Genomic DNA, 25,684 nt, shown 5'->3' with positions numbered 1-25,684 from the left:
TCAATCCCACCCCTGGCTACAAGGAATCATGAGCTAGAGCAAAAATTAGGTCAAGAAATAGGGATAGCTGGGTTAAAGATAACCGAATTCAACAAGTATTTCTATGAGTAAATAGAAGAGGATTGGTGCAAGATTCATGTGAAGTAATGTGCATGATGAATAGAGGTATTCTACAAGATGATACTAAGATTATGAAATTGCTATCATAGGTTAGATTGCGTAAAGGATTGATTCCCTTATGTTTTTCCATGATAATTTGTTAAGTACCATACTACATGGGGGTATAGAATAAGGAATTCGAAGGTTCATATCATATGAGAGGTATATGGATGCATGAAATTAGGATAATAAGGTGCCTGCTGTTGGGCTGTCGCCTGTGTGTCCTCCTGGGTAGTCCCTCTAAAGAAGTCAGTAATCTGTCTATGTGTGGACTCCCTGCCAGTCGGGCGTCTGCTCTAATAATGGACTCTCTGAGCCTACGGATCTCCAGGAGATAAAAACCCAAGCATCTCTGATCACAATAGTCCTTGACTCTAGCCACACACACACACACACAGAGAGAGAGAGAGAGAGAGAGAGAGAGAGAGAGAGAGAGAGAGAGAGAGAGAGAGAGAGAGAGAGAGAGAGAGAGAGAGAGAGAGAGAGAGAGAGAGAGAGAGGCATAGTGCCATGATTTTGTCCATTCCCGTGGCACATGTTTTGTTTTGTTGTAGCTAGTGTATTCACTTTAGATGTAAGCTGTAGCTACTAGTACTTAATTTTGTGTGTTTTGACTTTTCAGTTTTGGGGGTCCATCTTTTTATGATGATGTAATGGAGCTTTGGTTCTCTTTTGATGATTTTTAAAATATAATTTTTACTTTTTCTAAAAAATGGCATTGGATTTTGCTGTATCAAGTGCGATGTCATGCTTGATGCTATGAAATATCCTCAATGTTTTGAAAATTGTGAGACCTTAGATACGAAGTAGTCTAGAAGCATGTGCCATGCTTGATGCTATGAAATATCCTCAATGTTTTGAAAATTGTGAGACCTTAGATATGAAGTAGTCTAGAAGCATGGGCCATGAAGTAGACTAGAAGCACATGCCATGAAGTAGTCCAGAAGCACGTGCCATGAAGTAGTCCAGAAGCACGAGCCATGAAGTAGTTTAGAAGCATGCTTTTAGGCCAACAGATCCGTAGTAGTCTAGAAGCATGGGCCATGAACTAGTCCAAAACTAATCCACCCGAAGAAGTCCAGAAGCACGGGCCATGATTTTGTTCGTCCCCCTGGCACATGTTTTGTTTAGTCGTAGCTATTGTATTCACTTTAGGTGTAGGCCAACTGATAATACTCAGTTTTGTCTATTTTGTCTTTTTAGTTTTTGGGGTCCATATTTTGTATGATGCTCTCGCTCTCTTTTGATGACTCTTTTAATATGGTTTTTCTTTTTTCTTAAAAAACTACATTGGATTTTGTTGTATCAAGTGTGATGTTATGCTCGAAGTCATTAAAAACACTTGATGTTGAGAGAGAGAGAGAGAGAGAGAGAGAGAGAGAGAGAGAGGCTTTAGACTCTTTTTCCAAGATGAAATTTCAAAATATCACTTCTTGTGAAGGGGGTAGGATTCAGGAATAAGAAAATAGGAGTGAAAAAATTACTATACAAGATTTTCTAGACTGAATTTCAAGACCAAGACCACCTTTTACAAAGGCAAACAATGTGAAAAGTGGCCATTTGCACAATAGTTACCCGTCGTCCGGACTGTGTGAAGCCATCGTTATTAATTTGAAGAGACAAAAACCACGAAATTACGAAATAACCCGCTCCTTTGGGCGGGAGGGAGAGTCGAGTTCAAAGTCATTCCAGTGGTTTTGCTTTGCGTCTGGGTTTAGGGTGTCCGCCCTCAAAGCGGCAGTGGCTCGAGATTCTTTCATATCCAGGAAAGCTTCCGCCAGTCTTTGTGCTCCTTTCGCGTGAACGATGAAGCCGTTTCATTTACATCGGATGGCATCCAGGTTTTTCCTCCTAATCAGACTGACTTAAAAAGAATTGCCTTAGGGCCTGAACTTTGCAGGAAAACCTGATTTTAGGTTTAGAGTTCTGCCTGGCTAAGGTCAGGGAAAGCTTAAAGGGAAAGAAGTGGTTAAGGTTAAATCATTGCAGGAAGGCCTGATTCAGGGTAAAAGCTCTTTTCCTGAACTAGATTTTAAGCTCTGCGGAAGGTGAAAGAGATGCTTTATTGATGTTATACATATATCCTGGTTTTGCATCTGGATAAAGGAGAGTTCTGCTTTTGGTCAGCTGAAACGAATGGTTCTCAAGGAGAAGAAGGCGGCTTTAACCAAACGGACAGCAAAAACCGATAACAATGCAGACTCTATCCTGTCCAAAATAGAAAGCTCAAATGGATCACATGTTTTAGCTTCCCTGAAAGCTTACCTTGATCCGGTTTGCAAGCTCGAGGGTTCGTCAGGAAAGAAGAATGCATCAGACACAGAGAAACATCGCATCGCCAAGCAGTTTGTGCCCTTCCTGGCTCAGGTACTGAAGCTTTGCTCTAATGGTCTTTCTAAACTGCCAGTTTCAGATGAAGGAAACTGTAAAACAAAGGCCGATGAGCTTTTCCAATCCATGGATTTTGCATTGGACTGCTTTGAGCACCTTCGCCATTGGCTGGTTGGATCTCCATTTGAGATCGAGATGCAGAGATCCTGGCTAGTTCGTCGTCTCATGGCATGGAGGAGGTTCCGTGAAGCTCTGAGTCAAGACCTGCGGCTGCTTCGCTCTGTGTGCATCCAAGCTTTTACGTCAGACAGAATGGATGCTGTCAGATTTGAAGGTCCTAAATGCAAAGAAGAAAAGTTGAACCTTCCTCATCCAAGTCATGCTCAACAATTAACACAAGGGCTCATCGTACTCATAATTGGAGCAGCAACCGATTTCATAGCTTGTGCAGCTGAGATTGGAACCCAAGAATTGTCTCTGTTTGAAATGGTGTCTACAACTGCACGCGAACTTGAGCCATGGCTAAGGTACACTTATTTTTCTAGTTTTCTTGACTCTAAAGGAAACTTGTCTGAGTATAAGTTTTATCAGTAGAAAGAAGTGGTCAGAAGATTGCACGATAGATTCATATTGCACTGTTGAGTAGCCGAACCAGAGTATGTTTACACTTTGTGCAAGGATGACAGAAAGATGAAATTTTGGGGCCGAGCAGTCAGGGAGTGAGCCCTACTGTTATTTGTTTATGATTTTGTGTGCGGTATAGCTGATTGGAGGGGCTATTTCCTGTGGTCATTAAGCAGTGATTGTTCCTGGGCACTGCTTGTATAAAAAATCTGGAATAAGACAGTTGATGCAAAGTGGGGTAACTGAAATGGCTCTCTAGGCAACCCAGTTTATGATGAAAAAAGTAGTTATTGATTCTAAAGGCATGAAAAAGGACTATGTGCACCACCTCTGATAAGAGGGTGCGTTGTTGTGGTGTCTCAATGATGTGATGGGACCTTATGTATTGTTGGAGAAGGCCCTGACACTCAGCCAATGCCAAACCTGGCTGAAGGGCATGGATTTAGTGCAGGAGAGATTCAAGGAGACTCAACGGTAACCTAGGCATTCTAAAAGGCCTTTCTCAGGGTATAGATGACAAGGGATTTTTTTTCTCACAGGGAACAAAAAGGCTTTCTTCTGCACTGCATTCCTCCAATGTGGCTCCCCCCCTCATGCATATTAACTCCTTCAAAACAACTGGATACCCAGATTTAGCAATTTGATCAGCACTAGGAACTTCTTGCTGTACATTTTGGCTTTTTGCTTATGTAGTATGGACCCTCGTCATCAGCACTGGGATTAATTTTGGAGTTGTTCTACTGTAGCAAATAAACTGTTTGGAACAAGTAGTGGTTATAGGATATGCAATGGAGAATTTTTGTCTGTCTTGATAGTTCCCTTGAGTGGTGCTCTATCTGGTACGTGAAAGCATCCATTAGCATGAACAAAATAATTGGCGGGTCCTATCTCTGTTCTGCAAGTTATTGATACTACAGTGGAAGAGATCTTTAAAACATGCTGTGCTGGGAACTGTTTTTTTGGTATTGTATCGTGAATGTTCATTTCTTCAGAATTAGAATTTCTAAATTAATTAATGAGAGCCTACAAACTGGATTTTCCACCAAGGGGGGGTGAGGATTCATCCACTCTTTCATATTACTAAAAGAAATGTTGGGGGCTGGCGATGGTTTAAACTTGCTCAATTGGAGGATCGAACTCAGTACATGTTCCAAATGAGCCAGAGTAGCCAGAATTGCTTATGGACTTTTGCCTTTCACTAGAGGACACTAAGGAATATGAGTATTCTTGTGATGTTAATCAAGTGGAAGGATTGTACTGAAGATTATCGATAGTTCTTGGGAGACAATTGAACCTTTTGAGTGATACTTCCATGACTTTCTTTCTAGCCATTTCTCCATGGGAGCTGACAATCGATAGATTTACTTTGCTCTTTCAGAACTTGAAGAGTCTGAATTGTGAGGTGCTCAAGTGTTCTCACTAGTGTTTAGTTGTGAGGTGCTCAAGTGTTCTCACTAGTGTTCAACAAACAAGTGTTCAATGACATGTGTCCAATTGACAAATTCAGAGTTGCATTTTGTACCCGTACTCATCTGATGCGATGTATACCTTTAACACTTTCTGTAGCGTTCCATACGTACCGTACGTTATACGGATAAGGTCTTCGTACCAAATATGAGGTTTAGCGTACAATGCTTATTTGGCCCTTTTTTTAAATTACTTTAGTCAGTGGTCATTGCTCAATAGTTAATAGATTAGTTTTCATTTCAATATTACCATTGTCTTTCATGCTATTTTTGTATGGATGTTGGATATTTCTTCTCTCTCTCTCTCTCTCTCTCTCTCACACACACACACACACTTTTTTTTTTGGGTAATATCCAGTGCAGTATATTTATATGCTCATAAATTTACAAGATGGGAAGTCTCCGAAATGGAGAGTATCCCAAATGTCAGAAACATAAAGAGAAAAGAGAAGCATCCATATCACCCTCATGGCAGGCATCATATAAGGATTGCCGCAATGAGGCTCGGAGGATTCATATGACTGGTGATTCTGCCGACCCAAGTATGCCAAATTATGCTTACTCCAAATTGTCCAAAGAGCCCAATATCTCACCCAAGAGAGAAATAGTGAGTATTGGGACAAGGACCGCATAAATCTGCCAAAAAGCCAGAAATGTTTCCCAAATCTGTGACTCGGGAAACGGAGCCGAAGAAAATCTGAAATTCTCCTGAGGAGGATCCTGGAACAAGGGCAGTGCCAAAGCAGATGAAGAACAGTCTCTGAGAGAGCTTGACATCTTAGACATGTGGAAGGTGCAATGTGACGTTTAGCAAGTGTGACTCCCACTGACAATGTGCCTATCAAACATCTCCAAAGAAAAAGTCTTTGTTTCAATGGCATTTTACACTTCCACAACATCCGGAGATTCTTCCGCCACAGAGAGGGGCTTCCTTATATGCCACAGAGAATTAGCATGTTGGTGAATCCATGGGGCAGGCTGAAGAAGCCTGTAGGCTTTGATGGAGGTTAAGGCAAGAAGGGGAATAGGATGAATGCATGTAGTAGATGGCTGCAATTGCCAATCCATAAGCCTGTCTGTGTCAGCCACAGGTGGAATAGGTAAAAAGGGATGCAATAAATCAGCAATTTTCTTCCATATCAACCTATGATGCATTCCCAATGCATAGGAAGCAGTGGCCCGAGGAAAGGATAAGACATATCCCCGATCATCTACCACATCATGTATGTACCTAATTCCCAATTTCATAAGATTGTATGCCCGAACAGGTTCCTGTAAAGCAAGTGGAGTGTCAAAGATGGCACTCCAATGAATACTTTCTTTCCTCATCGAGTTTGTTCCCAAGCAATTATGAGGAGCCCATTTGATCTTAGAGAGAACTTGTTTCCAGTCAAGTATGAGGGCAGTAGAGAAAGGACAACCAGGTATCCTCCCTACAAATCTCCCAATAACAACCTCCCAATGATCCATAATCCAATGACCATAAGCACAAGTCCTCATGTTGACACACATGGATGCTAACATACAAGTCCATGGCTGTTGTTGACGGAAGAAAGTATGCAACATTGTAGCCTTCCTTGCAAGTACATGATATCTTATATTGAGGACATTAAGTCCACCATGTATCCTTGGGGAGCACACCATTTCCATCTTCATCAGTCTCAATGCTTTCACAGCAGTTTTTGTCTTCCATAACATCTCCATAGCTTGAGACATAAAAGCTGAAATATCCCTGGAGGACCAATGCAGCAAAGGCAAATAGAACTGGACATAGGACATCACAATGGATTGTACTATTTTGAGCCTGACATGAAGAGGCCAAGTAGAAATCTTCCAGTATTCCAGTTTATGTTGAAGTCTTTGGAAAATCCATTTTAACTGCTGCTTTCTGGTGATATGCCATCCTATGGAATATCCCAAATGCCTGACAATATCTCTGGAATGCACCACTTGACCCGGCCAAAGAATAGAATGCCAGTCACATTGTTTCAGGGGCAGTAATTTAGATTTGTCAAAATTGACGTGCAATCCCGTTGCCAACCCATATAAAGAAAGAGTGGCCATAAGCATGCGAAGTTCCTGAGGAGAATTTTGTGGCATAAAGAAGGAATCATTAGCATATGCTTGTGCCAAAAAAGATGTAGCACCTGGGATTTTAAGACCAGTCATTTGTCCTGTGTTTGTAAGATGATCAAGATACATCAAAAGAGGATGGGTCGCAATGGCATAGAAGAGAGCACTAAGAGGGCAGCCCTGTCTAACTGATCGACCCAATATCCATGACCGAGACAGATGGCGCCCAAGAATGCACTGAGCAGTAGAGCCAGAATAAAGCCAGTAAACAGCATTTGCCATCTTGGGACCAAAGCCCAACTTTGTCATGATCTGAGAGATGAAATCCCATTGAATATTGTCAAATGCCTTAGCAATATCCACCTGCAATATAAGCACATCTTGATGCGAATACTTAGCATATTCAATTGCAGTCAAGGCATTGGATATATTGTCATGGATTTGTCTTCGCGGCACAAACCCATACTGATGAGGATGAAGTCCTGCATGCAGTATCCTGTGAAGCCCATGTACAATTATTTTGGCAATAAGTTTGTAAAGTACAGGCATCAAAGTAATAGGTCTCCAATCTGATATATGATCACACAGATGTTTTTTGGGGACAAGCTTGACTATGCTATGCTTCCAAGAGTGCGGCAACTGATTTTCTTGCCAGGCCACATTGATCATTCGCAAAAGGACCTCTTTCAAATCATCCCAAAAAGAAATATAAAATTCCACCGTAAGGCCATCCCAACTAGGGGACTTGTATTTGCTGAGGTGGAACAACGCATTATCAAGTTCCGTGTCAATAAAAGGCGTCTCCAAGGTAAGAGTATTATCCATTTCAACTATTCCAGAAACATATTGAAGAAATTCAGTCTTGGCATCAGTCACTTGATTTGATGGGGAAGCAGGAGCAGAAAACAATTTCTGGAAATAATTGTGGCATTCGTCTTGGAGATCAGAGAAAGAGTGAGTCCAAGAGCCATCTAGTTTCCTAACCCTTACATTTTTATTTCGAGTAGCATGCAAACCTTGGAAAAAGGATTTTGAAGAGTAGCCCTTATCCATGAGGGGCTTCATTCTTGCCCTAATCTGCCATTTGTGCAAATTCCTCTGATCATTAACAGTAAGTTTAAATTGTGCATGTGAAAGGGAATCCTTTTTTGAATCAGAGAGCGGCCTTGACTGAGAAAATTCAGTCAACTGTTGTGCTGTCCTTTTTGCCCATTCAACCTCATTCCTCCATTCTGTCATATGCCATTTGCCATACTCCCTAATGACATTCTGCATACGAGAGACGAAGCTGTCCCAAGCGTAATTCGTGTCCTCCTGGGCATGAACTGGCAAAGGATGAATGGCAAATCTGATCATTTGCTGAAAGTTGTGATGTTGGAAATAAGCCCGTTTAACATGCAATAATCTACTGGAAAGAAATGGCAAATCATCCAGAGGCATGCCAAGCTGTAAATTCATCCACAATGGAGCATGATCTGACAAGCCCAATGAGAAATCTATAAGGAGATGAGGGCTAAATCTGCAAATTGTTGTGGATGAAACAAATACCATCTGTCAAGCCTTGCCCAATACGTAGTAAGTGCATTATGATGAAAAGTATATCCAGGGATTGACCCTTGGAGAAGTACCCATAAATCTTCAGCCTGCACAGAAAGAAGCATGTCATCCCATTTCTGCCTTTCCAATTATAGCATATGAGATCGTGAAGTGGTATTATCTCTAGGGAGGGGAATTATTAAAATCCCCACAGATGAATGCATTGGATCTCCATGGATATCTGCATAAAGAATCCCACAACGAAGCCCTCATGGCAGAGGTTTGGGAGGCATAGATTGATGCAAACTCAAAAATATCACCATTGACATTGCATTGTATGACTATCCATCTGCCACTACTGTCATTGAAGGCCAACTGAGGCTCCAACTCATGTCTAACTAGTATGCATACACCTGAATAGGTAGCAGTACCAGCATAATATATATTATAGCCGTGCAAAAAACCATGATGTCCAGCCATGGAGTGTTGATTATGCTCTTGCAAACAAACAATATCTGGCTGCATTTTATGTACATAAATCCATAATAGCCTCCACTTTGAGACATTGTAGAGGCTTTGTTCATTGTATGTAAAGCACTTAAGTGTTTGAAGCATGAAAAGGTATGCACAGTAGAGTGTGAGGATAAGAACCAGACATCAGAGAGGCTAGGCCTCTGCCTGCATAGGTTGCATGCCTTCATTACCCATGAAAGACATAGCATTTTCCCCTTCTTCTGAATCACATATGGGGATGCCCTTCTTCAGTACGCCCACCCAATTTTGAAGGACAGGAGCAAAGGCTGAAGTAGAAGTTTGTCCTGGTGTGGGAGAAGAAGCATCCCATTGACGAGATTGAAGGGGGCGTTGCTTCAATACAACCACCTTCTTGGGTTGTTTAAAACCGTCCTAATCAATCTCCACAGTTTTCTTCATCTTCTCTTTCCCTTTATCTTTTCTTTTTCTTGCAAGTGCGTGCACCTGATTGACTGATTTTGCATTCTTTGCTCCATTTGTATTTGCTGTCTTGACTTGCAAATTCTCATTCTTTTCCCGTGTCTTGGGTGGCAAGGCATTTGGGGGGGGCTGATGCAGAACCATTGGGCATTCAGAGGCTAGATGCCCAAACTTGTGATAGGCAAAACAAGCACTTGCAAACACACCCCCCTTCAATTCAAAATACTTTTTGCCCAGTTGCACTCCCTCAACTTCGACCGCAATAGAAGGAGGGGTAGGTATGTCAGTGTCCCAGAGAATGCAGAACCTGTTATGGTTTCCCATGGGGCGTGGAGGACAAATGACCTGTCCCAAGGAAGCAGCCAGGTCAGGCAACTCTTCACGCATATAGTCCGGGAAGTTAGCAACCTCAACCCATACAGGGCAGTGATGTCGTATAAGACTTTGATAGTCCTTGTTTGGGGACCAGGGCATAGCATGTTCCATTTGCCTCCCATAAAACAGGCGAGAGAACTCAAGAAGCCTCTGCTTGCATGAAGCATCTGATAAATGCACCTCATAAAAGCCTCTGGAAGCAAAATACACTCCTCCACAAAGCATCCTCCAAGGATGGACTTAATCCATTGCGCGACATCGCTGGCCGCGGGGATTCTTCCTGGAAAGAATATTATAACCGTAGTTTGAGACAACTTTCTGAGGGGGTTCACCAGGGACGGCAACTTCAATTTGTAGGTGACCTCTGGAATCGGTTTGCCCCATTCCTGTCGTGACTGCTGAAAGTCATCCTTAAGGGTATCAAACACATACTGAGCTTCCAACGTAAATGCATCATCTTGTAAAGCCGGCTCTGATAGGCGGCGCTTAGCATCTGCAGATCTTTCTTTTCGGGCATATGTACAAACATCTAAAGTTGAAGCCATTGATAGAACCACGGAAAGGGAAAGGTCAGAAGGGCTGTGAAAAGGAACAGGCCGATATTGACAGAAGGAGGCTGTGAGGTTACGAAGGCAAGAAGGAAAGTGGAATAGAACAGTAAGGCAGAAAAGGTGCAGGAAGGCGGCAGAAAAGACTGCGAAAGGTCACTATAGAGTTGAGGGAAAAGTAGGGTAGAGAAAGGCTGAATCGCGCAACAGGGGGCACGAGGCAAGACAGTCCCGGCGATAAACACACACACACACACCGACCCTTACACACATGCACACACTTTTTTTTTTGGTAAAACTAGTTGAAATTGCATCATATCATAAATGTACAAAGGGGTTTGACATAAAGAGAATGTCTAAACCCTAGAACTTAAAAACAATAGTAAAAAAGTTCTATGCAAGAGACATGAAGATCACCCTCGTGACAGGCATCATACAAAGACTGCCTCAGTGAGGATCTAAAGGACTCATATGAATGAGAGTGGTTGACCCAAGAAAGCATAATTATGCTGCATCCATATAATCCATAGTGCCCAATATCGAACCAAAGAGAGGAACAAGAAAAACTCTGACAGGGATGTGAAGATCTGCCAAATAGCCAAAAGAATTTCCCAAATTTGTGTCCCGGAAAGCGAAGATGCAAATAACTTGAAATTCTGTCCAAAAGCAACTTTGAGTGAGGACATAGCCATAGCAAGTGAGGAACTGTCTCAAACTGATACAAATGTCGGAGACAAGCAGAGGACGCTATCCCTCTTTTGACTAATTTAACTCCCACCGAAAGCGCACCAACCATGCATCTCCATAAAAATAACCTTTGTTGTAAAGGTAATTTACTTGCCCATAGTAGTTTAAGATTACACCTCCACCAAGAAAGAGATTTGTGCAGATGCCAAAGGGAGTTGGCATGAGTTGCAATCCAAGGGCGTGGCACAATAGATCTGTAGACCTTCATAGAAGCCAAAGCATGAAGAGGGAGAGGATGATTAGCAGAAACTGAAGATTGCAAAGTCCAATCCCTTAGTCTGTCCCTTTGAGCAAGAGGAGGAACAGGGAGGAACGGATGTAACAAATGACCAAGCTTCCTCCAGATGAATCTATGATGCATACCCAGTGAGTATCTACGAGATGCCTCCGAGAATGATAAAAAATGTCCCTGATCATTGATCACATCTTCCACCTTCCTTATGCCCAGCTTCATAAGATTGTAAGCTCTAATGGGCTCCTGAAGAGCTAATGGAGTGATAAAAACAGCACTCCAATGGAGACTTTCCTGCCGTAAAGAGTTGGAAGAATGCTCATTATCACGAGACCATTTAAGTGAGGATAAAACCTGTTTCCAATCTTGCAACAAAGAAGTGGAAAGGGGACAGCCTGGAATTCTCCCTTGAAATTTTCCCAAGACTACCTCCCAAAGATCAGTGATCCAGTTGCCATACACCGATAATTTCATAGTAGAGCACATGGTTGCTAACATAATAGCCCAGGGCTGTTGTTGGGAAAAAAAAGTAGTAAGTAGAGTTGCCTTACGGGCAAGCATGTGATACGTGAGATTCAGAATGTTAAGACCACCATGCATCTTGGGGGAGCATACAAAATCCATTTTCAGTAATCGCAAAGCTTTCACATGTGACTTAGTCTTCCATAACAATTCCATTGCCTGGGACATGAAGGCTGAAATATCCCTGGGAGACCAGTGAAGCAAAGGTAAGTAAAACTGGACATATGCCATGAGAATAGATTGGACTATCCGAAGTCTAACATGTAACGGCCATGTGGGAATTTTCCAATATTTCAACTTGTCATGAAGCTTCCGGAAAATCCATTCCATTTGTTGTTTCCTTGTGATATCACACACACACACACACACACACACACACACATTTTTTTTTTGGTAATATCCAGTGCAGTATATTTATATGCTCATAAATTTACAAGATGGGAAGTCTCCGAAGCGGAGAGTATCCCAAATGTCAAAAACATAAAGAGAAAAGCTCTAAACAAGAAGCATCCATATCACCCTCATGGCAGGCATCATATAAGGATTGCCGCAATGAGGCTCTGAAGGATTCATATGATTGGTGATTCTGCCAACCCAAGTATGCCAAATTATGCTCACTCCAAATTGTCCAAAGAGCCCAATATCTCACCCAAGAGAGAAATAGTGAGTATTGGGACAAGGACCGCATATATCTGTCAAAAAGCCAGAAATGTTTCCCAAATATGTGACTAGGGAAACGGAGCCGAAGAAAATCTGAAATTCTCCTGAGGAGGATCCTGGAACAAGGGCAGTGCCAAAGCAGATGAAGAACTGTCTCTGAGGGAGCTTGACATCTTAGACATGTGGAAGGTGCAATGTGACGTTTAGCAAGTATGACCCCCACTGACAATCTGCCTGTCAAACATCTCCAAAGAAAAAGTCTTTGTTTCAATGGCATTTTACACTTCCACAACATCCGGAGATTCTTCCGCCACCATGAGAGGGGCTTCCTTATATGCCACAGAGAATTAGCATGTTGATGAATCCATGGGGCAGGCTGAAGAAGCCTGTAGGCTTTGATGGAGGTTAAGGCAGGAAGGGGAATAGGATGAATGCATGTAGTAGATGGCTGCAATTGCCAATCCATAAGCCTGTCTGTGTCAGCCACACGGGTGGAATAGGTAAAAAGGGATGCAATAAATCAGCAATTTTCTTCCATATAAACCTATGATGCATTCCCAATGCATAGGTAGCAGTGGCCCGGGGAAAGGATAAGACATATCCTCGATCATCTACCACATCATGTATGTACCTAATTCCCAATTTCATAAGATTGTATGCCCGAACAGGTTCCTGTAAAGCAAGTGGAGTGTCAAAGATGGCATTCCCAATTTCATAAGATAGAACAGGTTCCTGTAAAGCAAGTGGAGTGTCAAAGATGGCACTCCAATGAATACTTTCTTTCCTCATCGAGTTTGTCTCCAAGCAATTATCAGGAGCCCATTTGACCTTAGAGAGAACTTGTTTCCAGTCAAGTATGAGGGCAGTAGAGAAAGGACAACCAAGTATCCTCCCTACAAATCTCCCAATCACAACCTCCCAATGATCCGTAATCCAATGACCATAAGCACAAGTCCTCATGTTGACACACATGGATGCTAACATACAAGTCCATGGCTGCTGTTGACGGAAGAAAGTATGCAACATTGTAGCCTTCCTTGCAAGTACATGATATTTTATATTGAGGACATTAAGTCCACCATGCATCCTTGGGGAGCACACCATTTCCATCTTCATCAGTCTCAATGCTTTTACAGCAGTTTTTGTCTTCCATAATATCTCCATAGCTTGAGACATAAAAGCTGAAATATCCCTGGAGGACCAATGCAGCAAGGGCAAATAGAACTGGACATAGGACATCACAATGGATTGTACTATTCTGAGCCTGACATGAAGAGGCCAAGTAGAAATCTTCCAGTATTCCAGTTTATGTTGAAGTCTCTGGAAAATCCATTTTAACTGCTGCTTTCTGGTGATATGCCATCCTATGGGATATCCCAAATGCCTGACAATATCTCTGGAATGCACCACCTGACCCAGCCAAAGAATAGAATGCCAGTCACATTGTTTCAGGGGGAGTAATTTAGATTTTTCAAAATTGACATGCAATCCCGTTGCTAACCCATATAAAGAAAGAGTGGCCATAAGCATGCGAAGTTCCTGAGGAGAATTCTGTGGCATGAAGAAGGAATCATCAGCATATGCTTGTGCCAAAAAAGATGTAGCCCCTGGGATTTTGAGACCAGTCATCTCTCCTGTGTTTGTAAGATGATCAAGATACATCAAAAGAGGATGGGTCGCAATGGCATAGAAGAGGGCACTGAGAGGGCAGCCCTGTCTAACTGATCGACCCAATATCCATGACCGAGACAGATGGCGCCCAAGAATGCACTGAGCAGTAGAGCCATAATAAAGCCAGTAAACAACATTTGCCATCTTGGGACCAAAGCCCAACTTTGTCATGATGTGAGAGATAAAATCCCATTGAACATTGTCAAATGCCTTAGCAATATCCACTTGCAATATAAGCACATCTTGATGCGAATACTTAGGATATATTGTCATGGATTTGTCTTCGCGGCACAAAACCATACTGATGAGGATGAAGTCCTGCATGCAGTATCCTGTGAAGCCTATGTACAATCATTTTGGCAATAAGTTTGTAAAGTACAGGCATCAAAGTAATAGGCCTCCAATCTGATATATGATCACACAGATGTTTTTTGGGGACAAGCTTGACTATACCATGTTTCCAAGAGTGCGGCAATTGATTTTCTTGCCAGGCCACATTGATCATTCGCAAAAGGACCTCTTTCAAATCATCCCAAAAAGAAATATAAAATTCCATTGTAAGGCCATCCCAGCCAGGGGACTTGTATTTGCTGGGGTGGAACAACGCATTATCAAGTTCTGTAACACTCCACACACACACACACACACACACACACACACACACACACACACATATATATTGCACTTTCTTATAAGGTGAATTTGGGCATGTGGACATGTTCTTGGATTTATCAAGTATATCTGTATGTTGTATTAGTGGACATGCAAATTTCACATTGTGAAGTTTTCATCCAAGTTGCGACTAGTTGATATTGTGTTGATTCTATCTTTAGTGGTGGATATGTCCTATCAACTAACTTTTTGTTGTAATAATTCTTTCTATTTGTTATTGTCCCTTAGTGCTAGGCTTCATTATGACTGAGTTTGCCTTGCATCTATGGAGCTCTAACAGAAACTCAATACATAGACCTTTGTATGAGTGTATGCTCTTATGTTTGTGTGTGTGCGTGCGTGCATGGGTGTGTGTGTGTATGGGAGCATATATTGATACCAAGTTCTACACCCATTATTGGGTGCTATTGATGTTAGTGGGGATGTCGTAGTATCTAGTCCATACTATGCATGATGGGTTAATGGTTTATTGTCTTGTGGATGAATACCATGAGGTTATAAATTGCACTTTCTTATAAGGTGAATTTGGGCATGTTCTTGGATTCATCTAGGTATATATATACACACACACACTTTTTTTTACAAGCTGTGCAAATGTATCGTATTCACAAGCTGTGCAAAAAGGCAAAGAAAAGGGAAAAGATACACACGTACGCACGCACACACACACACACACACACACAATAGTATAAAAATTGAACGTACTTGAATTACTTATCTTGATGCATACTTTACGTACTCCTATGGTGTATCGTACCACATTGTACCTAAAGTACTCAACCAAATGGATAGGTGGTTGGTGTTTAGTTGACAGGTGTTCAGTTGACATGTGTTGAGTTGGCAAGTCGATTGTTTTTACTATATATGTTTATATATATAGTAAAAAAAGTGAATGTTCTTGAATTACTTATCTTGATTCATACTTTGCGTACTCGTATCATACACATACCGTACTGCACCGTACCTAAAGTACTCAACCAAATGGATAGGTGTTTGATGTTCAGGTGTTCAGCTGACATGTGTTGGGAGCTGGCAAGTCAAGTGCATCCAACACCCACTTGCAGCTTTCTCCATTGTCTACCTACTTTTGGCACTATTATTGGGATCATCGGTGCATTCCAACAAACTTGTGTGGATGGTGCCACAAGATTGCAATTAGCGGCAACAACTGCATAGCAATTGGGTTAGGCTTCTTGCCTCCTCTGCCAAGTGCTCTTTGGAATCCAGCTTAGCATATTTGTCCACCCTTCATAGCCCCACCTGGCAGCCCAATTTGCATAGTCATAATGCTATCCACCTTCTGTTACGGTCCACCTTCTGTCTCTGACAGTGGTGTTGGAGTGTGGACCCAATTACTGTCTACAGTCAGATATGGTTAATATTACCCAATATTTTTTTTGCTATCTAGCAAATGGGAGGAGGAAAATACTTTTTGTCCCTTGCTCCTGATGCATAGAGGCACACCTACCAAGGATAATCAGCAGGTTTCCCTACAGTTATCCAAGGTTGTGGCACTAGCAGCTGGTGAAATATATGCACTCCAGGCTTTTGGCGGATTGGATGGTTTTTTCTCCAAATTAGGTGTCAGTATGTGCATTGCAAGCAATCACAGTCTGCTTCAGAGCATGCTTTTTGTCTGCACTTCACTTTGAGAATGGGTACTCAACTAAAAAAAAACCCAAACAAAAAAGAGACTTCTACTAAGTATGGGTACTTACTTTTGATGGCTAAATGTGCATAATCACATCACAACAAATACGATTGTATACTGGCATTGCAATGTGTTGAGATCTCCCCTCATGCGGATGGAAATATGAACATAGTGTCTTGACATATCACGAGTTGATGGTAAAGAAATGCCTATCTGGTGCTCTGTGGATTGATGACAGGCGTAGTATTTTTTGCACACGATTAGGTAATTTTTATCACGAGAAAAATGTCGAAGGGTTGGTAGCTACACCATTCAATAAAAGTTTGGTAGTCTGGCCGATTGCTGATTTTTGTTGGTTCAGGTTTTGTGTATGTCTATAAGACCGGCTTGTCTTGCTGATTGCAATCAAATACTTTATCTTACTTTGCGTTTGGGTCATTACAACATTTATTTTTTTGTGATTACAGTAAATTAGAGACTGATAAAGCAGAGAAGCAGAGAAATCTGCTTTTCAGAGAACTCAATAAGTGTCTGATGGCACTGGTGTCAGATTGTTCACAAGAACAGCCCAAACTTGTGGAAACGTTGGGCTCTCTCACGCTCCATCAATGTGCATTGTCTTCCATGAGCGACCACTTTTGCAAGGTACTAGAAGAGTTGATGTTTAAAATTTTTATGTGACTCGTCCATGTCGACACTTCTTGTTTTGTGACATCTAGTATATGCCATATTAACGTTGCTGGCCATGCCTGATCTGCAAGTTTTTGCTCGGAATCAATATGTAGATCTATCTCGAGTATAATTCCCTAGGGATAATTGGTGTCCAAGAATGCTCTGTTGCATTCATGTGCAAGATTGATGTTCAAGAATGTTATGTCGCCTTGATGTATTGTGTCAATTGTTTGTCTTCAAAAAATGTTTATGTCCTGATTGAGATAACCTATGTTGCAGGTAGCAAGGAGCATCTGCTCACGACTTAGCTCACAGGGTCCCAAAAATATAAAGCTGGCTATCGGTGTGTGTCAAGAAGCTTTGACCAAAATCATTCAGACTGAGCAGGTATGTGTTCTGCATCCAAAGTGAATACTTGTTGAAGTCTAGTGTTTTAAAGCACTTAAAAAAATTGCATCCTTCTGAAACTGTCTAGATCATGTTAGTAATTGATTTCTTGTTCCCTGAGACAATAACGTCCGATGTAGAGCAGAATGGTTGACAAATGCACAAACTCATGCACAACAGCTACAAAAAGTACGTGGCTCCCATGAAATGCTGGAACTTATTGAGTGCTATGCTCGGCTTTGTCAAACTGCAAAAAGATATCAAGATGGGTGGTACCACATTTGCAAAGCGATTGGCCAAAATGCACAGGTATTTTATGAAGAAGGGTCGTATGTGTTGGCAACCTGTGCATAGTCGTGTCAAATAACAAAGTGTTGGAAAATTACATGTATTTATGTCCTAATGATATGATGCAGGATTCAACTTCGTCTGCCATGATGGTGGTGGCAGGATTCTATGCTGTTGGTTTAGTTTTGGCTGGTAATCTGCCTGATGCTGGTGGTCAGAGTGTCATGTCAGAATCGTGTGCCAGCTGGAGTTTAGACAGCAACCTTGCTCATAAAGCTTGCAGGGTACTGAAAGGTGCCAATGACACAGTGCAGAAAGTTTTGTCATGCATTGGCAATGGCTCTAATTCTGAGCCAGTGGATGCTGCTCTAATGAGCAAGAAAGAGATCAAAAGTGTTGATTTGAAAGAAATCAGAAGCTTTGTCAGTGTCCACAGAGCATTGGACTTTCTTCGCAGGTCAGCAGCCGGTTATGCTCAACTCCAGTGGGATGCATTCATTGCGAGGAGTAAAGATCCAAATATTCTGTCCGAGCTACATTGTGCCTTGGAATGTTGTTTACTGCTTTTTTGCAAGTCTGTGAAAGCTGGGCTGGGGTATGTTATCCTGCTGACCATTTTAGAATCATCAATTCTGCAGGCTGTGTGCGCTTCTTATTCTCATATGCTTGACTGGCAGTTGCTGCATGCAACCAAAACCAACTTTTCTGTTATTAGTGATTTCGGTGGTGAACAATTGTACGTGTGCAGATGTGGTAGTTTAACTCCTGGTGAATTAGATGATTTTCAAAGAGGAAGCAAGTTTTTCTTCCTTGCAGCTAGTGCAGCCTTTAGATTTTCATTGCTCAGAGAGGATGGGGACAAGGTAAGATTATCGAGTGCCACATTTTCAGAGGCTATATTCTTCCATAAGCAAGGAGAGGGTTTGCAAAAACCTTCCATAACAAAGATTTACTGGCTAATTGTGAGTTTTGTGAATGAAGGAAAGTGTTATGGTGATCAATGACTCCATGACTGATCCTTTTGCACGTCCAGAGGAGCTCCGGTGGCTCATGTCATCATCTTACAATATGGGAGTTCAGTTGTTTAACTTGAAGCTACATGAATTGGTACATGCTTTTTGTTGATTATCAAGCTGATTCTTTACTGAGTGGTGATGTAGTTGGCTGTTTTTCTGAATTATGTGTTATATGCAGATGAGGGTTAAAGGAGAGTAAATGAGTCAGAAGATATACACTCCCCCCCACCCAGGCGGTCCCTCTCGCCCATTCTCCCAAATAAAAAACTAAAAGAGAGGGTCACGAGTTTGTTCCTTTTCTTAGGGTAGGGTATATTTCATTTTCAGCAGACAATACCATAACCTTGGAGCCATGGACCAAGTCATACAACAGGAGACACTAAATGCAGTACAAAGATTAAGGGTTGATGCCTCTTCCCCAATCACAAGCTGAGTAACAGAATCCCAAAGCTTGGAAACTATGAAGGAAAAGGACCCTGCATCAAGAGGCGAAATGATTGAACTTCCACGATCCAGTTGATGAGCTCCCCACACAGGTTATGCCTGCCCAAGCTATGCCTTGTATGGAAGTGTTCAGCTGGCCTTTCCATTCCCATTTGGCACGGTGGCTTCTGCTCCACCTCTAAGGGCTGGACGAGCTATTAATGTTCCTGAAGAAAGCTCAAGCAAATGCATTGGATCATCACCTTTGATGGGTCCTAATCTCCAATTGGCTGGAATTTTGGTAAATATCCTTTAGTTAACCAGATTGGGAATCGGCTGCCCTTCTCACATATTTGCGTCTTTTGAGCAGATGGTTTTCTAGGTTGATTTCGACCCTTTTTTTTTTCCCAGAAAAGAGACTTCTATTAAATATGATTTTTTTTAAACAAAAAGGAGATTTCAGACCAAGCAAGGGGGAAATCTCAACCAATCGGATGCCTTGTGCTGCCAGCAAGGCCTCAGATGAGATCGAGTGAAAAAAATGCCATGATCCCATTCTCTCATAAATTGGCCACGTTTTCTCTCTGCGGCCCTCAAAGATCCCTAAATCCTGGCCCAAGTGGCCGTGAGTGTGTGGATAATATCACACCAGATCTTGCGAATGTAGTGGGTATCATAAACCAAAGTGCCCTCCATGGTCTCAATGCATCTAGCCTTCCAGATGTGCCACGCTGTGATGCTAGCAATAGTCTCCCATGCAGTGTTCAACCTCTATGCTAGAGATACGTAGCTTGACTCTGGCATTTCCTGAAGAAGACATGGCTGACCCACTTCTTGGGTAACCCGCATGATCATATATCTGTCGTTTCCTTCAAACCAGATTTGCAGGCCCGACTGTGTCAACCAAACAATAGCACCAAAACAAATGTAGGCATCTCTCCTCATCCTTCCAAAAAGGTGTGCTAGTGCAGTCTAGATCCTTTGTGCCTCCTTGCACTCCCGTAAGCAATGGTAAACTGTCTCTGAAGCTCTTACACATCTCGGACAGGCTGGTGGGCTAGCGCCAATGACCGATCTCCACTGGTTGGTGGCAAGTCCACCATGTAGAGAAAGCCAAATAAAAGAGGAAATCTTCGTTTCCCTATGTACGAGTGCCACCACCTCCACCAAAAAGCTCCTTGAATGTCAAGGGTGATCCCATAAGCCTCCCAATGCAGTCTAGAAGTAGGGACACTTTGGATTTGTCCTAGAACCAAGTGTCTAGCGTTCCGCACAGTGTAATTGAAGAACTGCATGCTTTTCATGGGGCTAAAAGCATCCCTTCACTCCCACTCATTGGGTCCCGGTGCAAGTATCTCATAGGACACCCATCATATAACCAGAGGCTCCAAGAGTCCGTAATCATCCCTTGAGATGGATCAATATAGACACGCTTTCTTGCCTTGCCCACAACTCTCATTGGCTAGATCACCAAACCCTCGATGATATCTTACTCAAGCCTTCTCTCCAAGAGCCATCTATACTGAGTGGACTAGAAGATTGGTACATCATCCTCACCCAAAGTGGGGAGGTACATGAGGTGAATAGGTACCCCTGTTCTTGAGAACACCCCAAACCATAAGTGATGAGGCCCTTCCACGAAGTTCCATGTGATCTAGTGGTTAGGTATGGTTGCATTCACCTGCATAATCCTCTGTCTAGTGTCTCTCAAGTGTTGGGTGCAAAGCATTCTTTCATCCTCCGCGAGACTCATGAGCCTTTTCCAATCCAATACTGAGGGGAGAAGAGTCGCCCAGGCGGCCCACTGGATATGCGTGGTTGCTCTAAGAGGTCTACCAAATTCATTCAAGTCATTCCACACAATGTGTTGCATGTAAGCCTCCTTAGTTGATCGTGGAGGAATATGAACCAAGAAGCTCCTCAGGCGATCTTAGGCTCGTAGAACAGATCTCACCAAGGGTGAAGAAGGTGTGCTTTGCATCCGAGAAGATAAAGTGTGGGTTGTAAATCCACCTCCGGGCCAATGATGTTCAATCCTCCCTCTTGCTTAGGCATAATAATGGTATCCCAAGCCATTCTCGCCCTGGTGTGTATAGTGCCATCTAATCTTGACCAAAGGAAGTTCCAAATAAGCCGACGAAGCCAACCAATGCGTTCCTTACGAAACACCCAACACAACGTGACAAATCAAGTAGTCGCTAGTAGCACTTGGTTAGCTACCAAGGCTCTAGAGGCCAAATCAAGGTTCCTGCTACTTCAATGCTGGAGTTTTCTTTTAATGCTCATGAGCACATGGGTGAACTGTTGTGTAGGCAAGATGTCAATGCCAACTTGACTACCAAGAAATTTGATAGTGCATCCTCTCTCAATCCAAGTAAACCCCATATCCAAACCCCAATGTGTCTACGTAGAGTCACTAATCCAAAATCCCATTGATTTGTGCCAATTAATGGAGGGGCTTTCTACCAAACAAAACATCTCCAAAGTAATGTGGAAAGAGGCAAGCCTTCGATGCCTCCAAAAACATAGCAGTATCAATTGCTAACTCATGAGAAACTTGCTCATAGCCTTCGCTACTCAAAGGTAGAGTAGTGGAGCTAAGGGGCATCCCTACCTCATGGAGTGAGATATCTGAAAGTGCTCACCACACAGGCTAAAACTGTGCTATGGGCCTCCCTATACATACATGAGACCCCTTTGATTTGCTCCTAGGAGACACCCATCTGTGCCATCGTGCCTTCCAAGAAGTCCCAATCCACTTTGTCATAAGCTTTTTCAAAGTCTAGCAAAAGAATGGCAAGGGGTTGGCTAGATTTAGCCTACTCCACAGCTTCCTAGAATGAAAAGATGTTATTAAAAATACTCTTTCCTTGGAGGAAACCATTGTGTGTATGATGAATAACTCTCTGAACAGGCTGAAGTCTCATTCTTACTTCCTTCGCTACGATTTTGTAAGCAGTACCAAGCAAAGTAATGGGCGTCCAGTGTCTAATATTCGTCTTATCCCCACCTTTCGGGACAAGGTTGGAGAGAGGCCATCATCCCCTAGGCATTTGCCTTTTGAGAGGGCGTGCAAAGCATGTCTCAGCTCATCCTTCGAAAAGGGGGCATCCAAAGAGGAACACATATCATCTGTAATAAGGCTGGGCATGCGCTCCCAAACTATTTGTTGTGCAGCATCTCTGTCCAAAGAGTGGGCCTTTGTAGAGAACGAGGCTTGAAAAAAATCTAAGGCAATACTCCTCACCTTATTTGGATCAACATGAAATTCTCCTTGAGAATCGTGCAAGCATCTCAAACTGTCTCTATTGTGCATAGGCCCATGTGTTCAGAAATACGGTTTGCTGCATCTTCCACCCATCTGTGTCCAAAATGCCTGATTAGCATGAAATGCAAACTCAGCCTGCCTATCCATGGCCTTTTGTAACAATGGACAAAAGGTTTGGGATCCAAGAGGACGCATGATGCTTCTTGTGTTCCCTTTGAAGCACAGCCAACTTGTGTGTGATAGTTCGCTCCTTGTCTAGAGTCTCTTCTTTCTTGGCCAATGCAATAGAATGATAGTGTTGGCTAGTCCTCTCTAGGGCCGAAACAAGCTTCTCCGGGGGGTCAAGATGATGTGAGAATGGGTACTATGCTGAGATACCCACTTAGAAATGCTGCAAGAACTGTACAACACAATATATGGACAGCAAGCATAAAGGAGAAAAGAAGATCACTGCTGAATATCACCAGAAAAGGTAGTACATCATGTGGAGCAGCATGAGGGAGGTCCTGTAGATGTTGCTTATCAAAATGAGATGATAATGATGCTAAGCCAAGCCACCTATATATATGTGGGAGAGGAGCTGGTCGGCCAGCTGTAGCAGGCTGACAGCTTTGCTGTAGCAAAGAAATGCTAAAAATGCCTAAAAAATACCAGAAAAATGGTAGAAAAAATGCTGAAAAAATCTCTGCTAAGATATGCCAATGCAAGGCTTCATATGGAGCGAGATACAAGCATGAATATGCATGGGAAAGTCCATCTAGGATTTCCAACACCACCTCTTTAGCGTCAGATGGGTGGACCAGCTCCGGCACGTTGCAAAAAATACTCCAAAGAGTTTGAAAGAACCTCCTCCTCATAAAAGGCACAAAGCTCGCGAAGATATGGTACATCTGAATACCGAGAAGGTCTTCGGAAGAAGCCATGAGAAGATATCGAAGACGAACAATAGGATCAATCTGGAGAGAGAAGCCCTCAAGAGATGGAACCATAGATGACTCCGAAAAATATGGTACCTCCTTTGCATCTGCAACAAGTATCGGGACCGAAGTAGAATCCTCCTCCTCTGAAGAAGAAAATGAAACAACCATTGGAACAAATTGATCATCAGTGATAGCTGAATTTGCTAGGTTCAAAGTAGGAACAAGCTCCAAGATAGTGGAAGATGCCTCCTCTGAAACACAAGAAGGAGAAGCAACTGCCAGGAGAGAAGCCGCCAAAGTAGGAAGCTCCAAAATATGTGAGGATATCTCAACAAAATCATCTACTTGCTTTGTAGAAGAACCACTATCCTCCTCTGAAGAGAGGAGAGAAAATGTGTAATAATAGCATCAGCATGTAACAACACAAGAGAAGGAAGATACTCATCCAAAGGGATTAGAGGAACTGATAAGGTCGTTGTTAGAAACTCCTATAAATAATCCTCTAGGGCACTGACTTCTGAATCAAAAGTCTCCTGTGTGACCACCAGGATGGACTCATGCTGCTCTTGTGAAGATGAAAGAACAAGGGGATCATAGACAGCAAGAAAAGCCATCTTTGCATGAGACTTTGTGCTCTCCTTTGTCATTGGTGATGTATATGAGCCATCTGTCGTGGGTGAAGTGTCTGAGCCATCAGAGGAGGACTCCTGCTTTGTTTTAGCTTTGCGGGAAGCAGCTTGTTGGGCAAAACATTTGGCCTTTGAATGACCAAGTCGGCCCCAAAACTAACAAGAATCCTTCATCGTGGAACCCTTGATGCTGTTAGAATTGTCAGAATCGTCGTCGTCAGAAGATGACTTTGTGGTGACTTTCTGCTTCTTGTTGTTGGAGTTCCCTTTTCCGCCTTTGCCTTCGCTCTGATACCATGTCAGAGTCACGCAGAAGCAGCAGCACGCACACCACACTAGGGCACTAAGCAACGTCGGTGGTTGGGCTCCCATCTCCCAACCATTGCTCCCCCCCAAAACTTGGCTGGAGGAGATATCTATGACAAGGTGCCACCACACCCTGTATATGGCTCTTCGACTTTCCATGCTCTTGCATATGGGATAATCCACCACAACTTCTAGTCATGTGATAACCTGAGAGTAGCTACGAGAATTTGGATGGGATTGTTGATGGTGTTCTCGTACTCCTCAAGCTGCAGCTTGATACAGGAGAACTCTCCAATCTTCTCAATCAAGTTATCTGACTCAGTGATGGTAAGCTTCTCCAGATCTGACTCCAATTTCGCAATCTTCACTGTCGAAACTCTCCCATACCTCCTCTGGATCTCTGTCCACATCTGATGAGCATTACTCTGAGAGGAGACAAATTGTGCCTGTATGGATGGAGTCATGCAATGGATGATGATAAGACGAGCTCGAGTATCCAGTATGCTTTGCAAAGCAGGGTCCACCAAGTGAGGTGTGGAGATAGCCATCCGCACACCGGCTCCTTCCAGCAACAACTGAGTGTAGAAAGACCAAGTATGATAGTTGGTTGCTGTAAGCTTCATGGAGTCACTGACTTGGGGAGGGTTGTAGGATGGTATGTGGGCAGGGGTGGGAGCAAGATCTGGATGAGAGAAACTCAGCGAGGAAAGATTGGGAATAGGAACCACCTGTGGAGCGGCGGGAGCAGGGGATCCAAGTTGTGATGGAGCGGGAGAAGAGATAGGAGAAGGAATGGCTGTAGAGAAGTGGTCTCCTGAAGCCATGTCTGCTGAAAAAAACAAAGTACCTCCTCTCAAGCTGTGCACAGCAAGAGAAAGAAGAAAGAAAGGGAAGGGAGGGTGGGAATCTGAAAATAGAAGAAGCAGACTATCTCAGAGTTCCTATCCTCAGCACCTATGAAGAGGGTTTCAGCTAATAACAGTAAAAATGCAGAAAACGTAGAAGCTATGCATAAAATGCAGCCTACAATAGCAAGAAATTGCAGCACTTGAGGCAGTCCCGCAGCCCCACTGTAAAACGCAGGTTACTGATGAAGAAACGCAGCAGTAAACAGCTCCTATATGCTCTAAACAGTCAACAGCAACATGGGAAAAGGAAGGCAGGTCCCTGTAGCTGTTTCCCGCTCTGATACCATGTGAGAATGGGTACTATGCTGAGATACCCACTCAGAAATGCTGCAAGAACTGTACAACACTGTATATGGACAGCAAGCATAAAGGAGAAAAGAAGATCATTGCTGAATATCACCAGAAAAGGTAGTACATCATGTGGACCTAGGTCCCGTAGATGCTGTCTATCGCTGCGGAAGCTGAAAAATGAGATGATAATGATGCTAAGCCAAGCCACCTATATATATGTGGGAGAGGAGCTGGGCGGCCAGCTGTAGCAGGCCGACAGCTTGTTGGCTGTAGCAAAGAAATGCTAAAAATGCCTAAAAAATACCAGAAAAATGGTAGAAAAAATGCTAAAAAAATCTCTGCTAAGATATGCAAT

At 42.8% G+C, this 25,684-nt stretch overlaps 1 protein-coding gene across 4 annotated transcripts in view; it reads left to right on the top strand.

Moving 5' to 3' along the window:
• Positions 1–1,807: 1,807 nt before the first annotated feature.
• Positions 1,808–25,684, top strand: part of LOC147640334 (separase-like) — a 44,167-nt gene continuing 20,290 nt past the window's right edge. For 2 of the 4 annotated variants that reach the window (XM_086779341.1, XM_086779324.1), the window contains exons 1-8: positions 1,808–2,000; positions 2,287–3,017; positions 16,689–16,866; positions 17,173–17,280; positions 17,461–17,589; positions 17,697–18,163; positions 18,317–18,431; positions 18,550–18,675. In XM_086779341.1, coding sequence (XP_086635467.1) covers positions 2,296–3,017; positions 16,689–16,866; positions 17,173–17,280; positions 17,461–17,589; positions 17,697–18,163; positions 18,317–18,431; positions 18,550–18,675 — 1,845 coding nt within the window. In that variant the 5' untranslated portion in view covers positions 1,808–2,000; positions 2,287–2,295. Of the gene's footprint in view, positions 2,001–2,171; positions 3,018–16,688; positions 16,867–17,172; positions 17,281–17,425; positions 17,590–17,696; positions 18,164–18,316; positions 18,432–18,549; positions 18,676–25,684 lie in introns of those variants that run through there. The other 2 variants (XM_086779332.1, XM_086779346.1) reach the window with 2 other exon arrangements.

This window comes from Cibotium barometz, chromosome 3 (genome assembly GCF_041138505.1).
Source record: "Cibotium barometz isolate CiBa-2024 chromosome 3, ASM4113850v1, whole genome shotgun sequence".
Lineage (NCBI taxonomy): Eukaryota > Viridiplantae > Streptophyta > Polypodiopsida > Cyatheales > Cibotiaceae > Cibotium > Cibotium barometz.
This window is presented reverse-complemented; position numbering and strand designations above follow the sequence as displayed.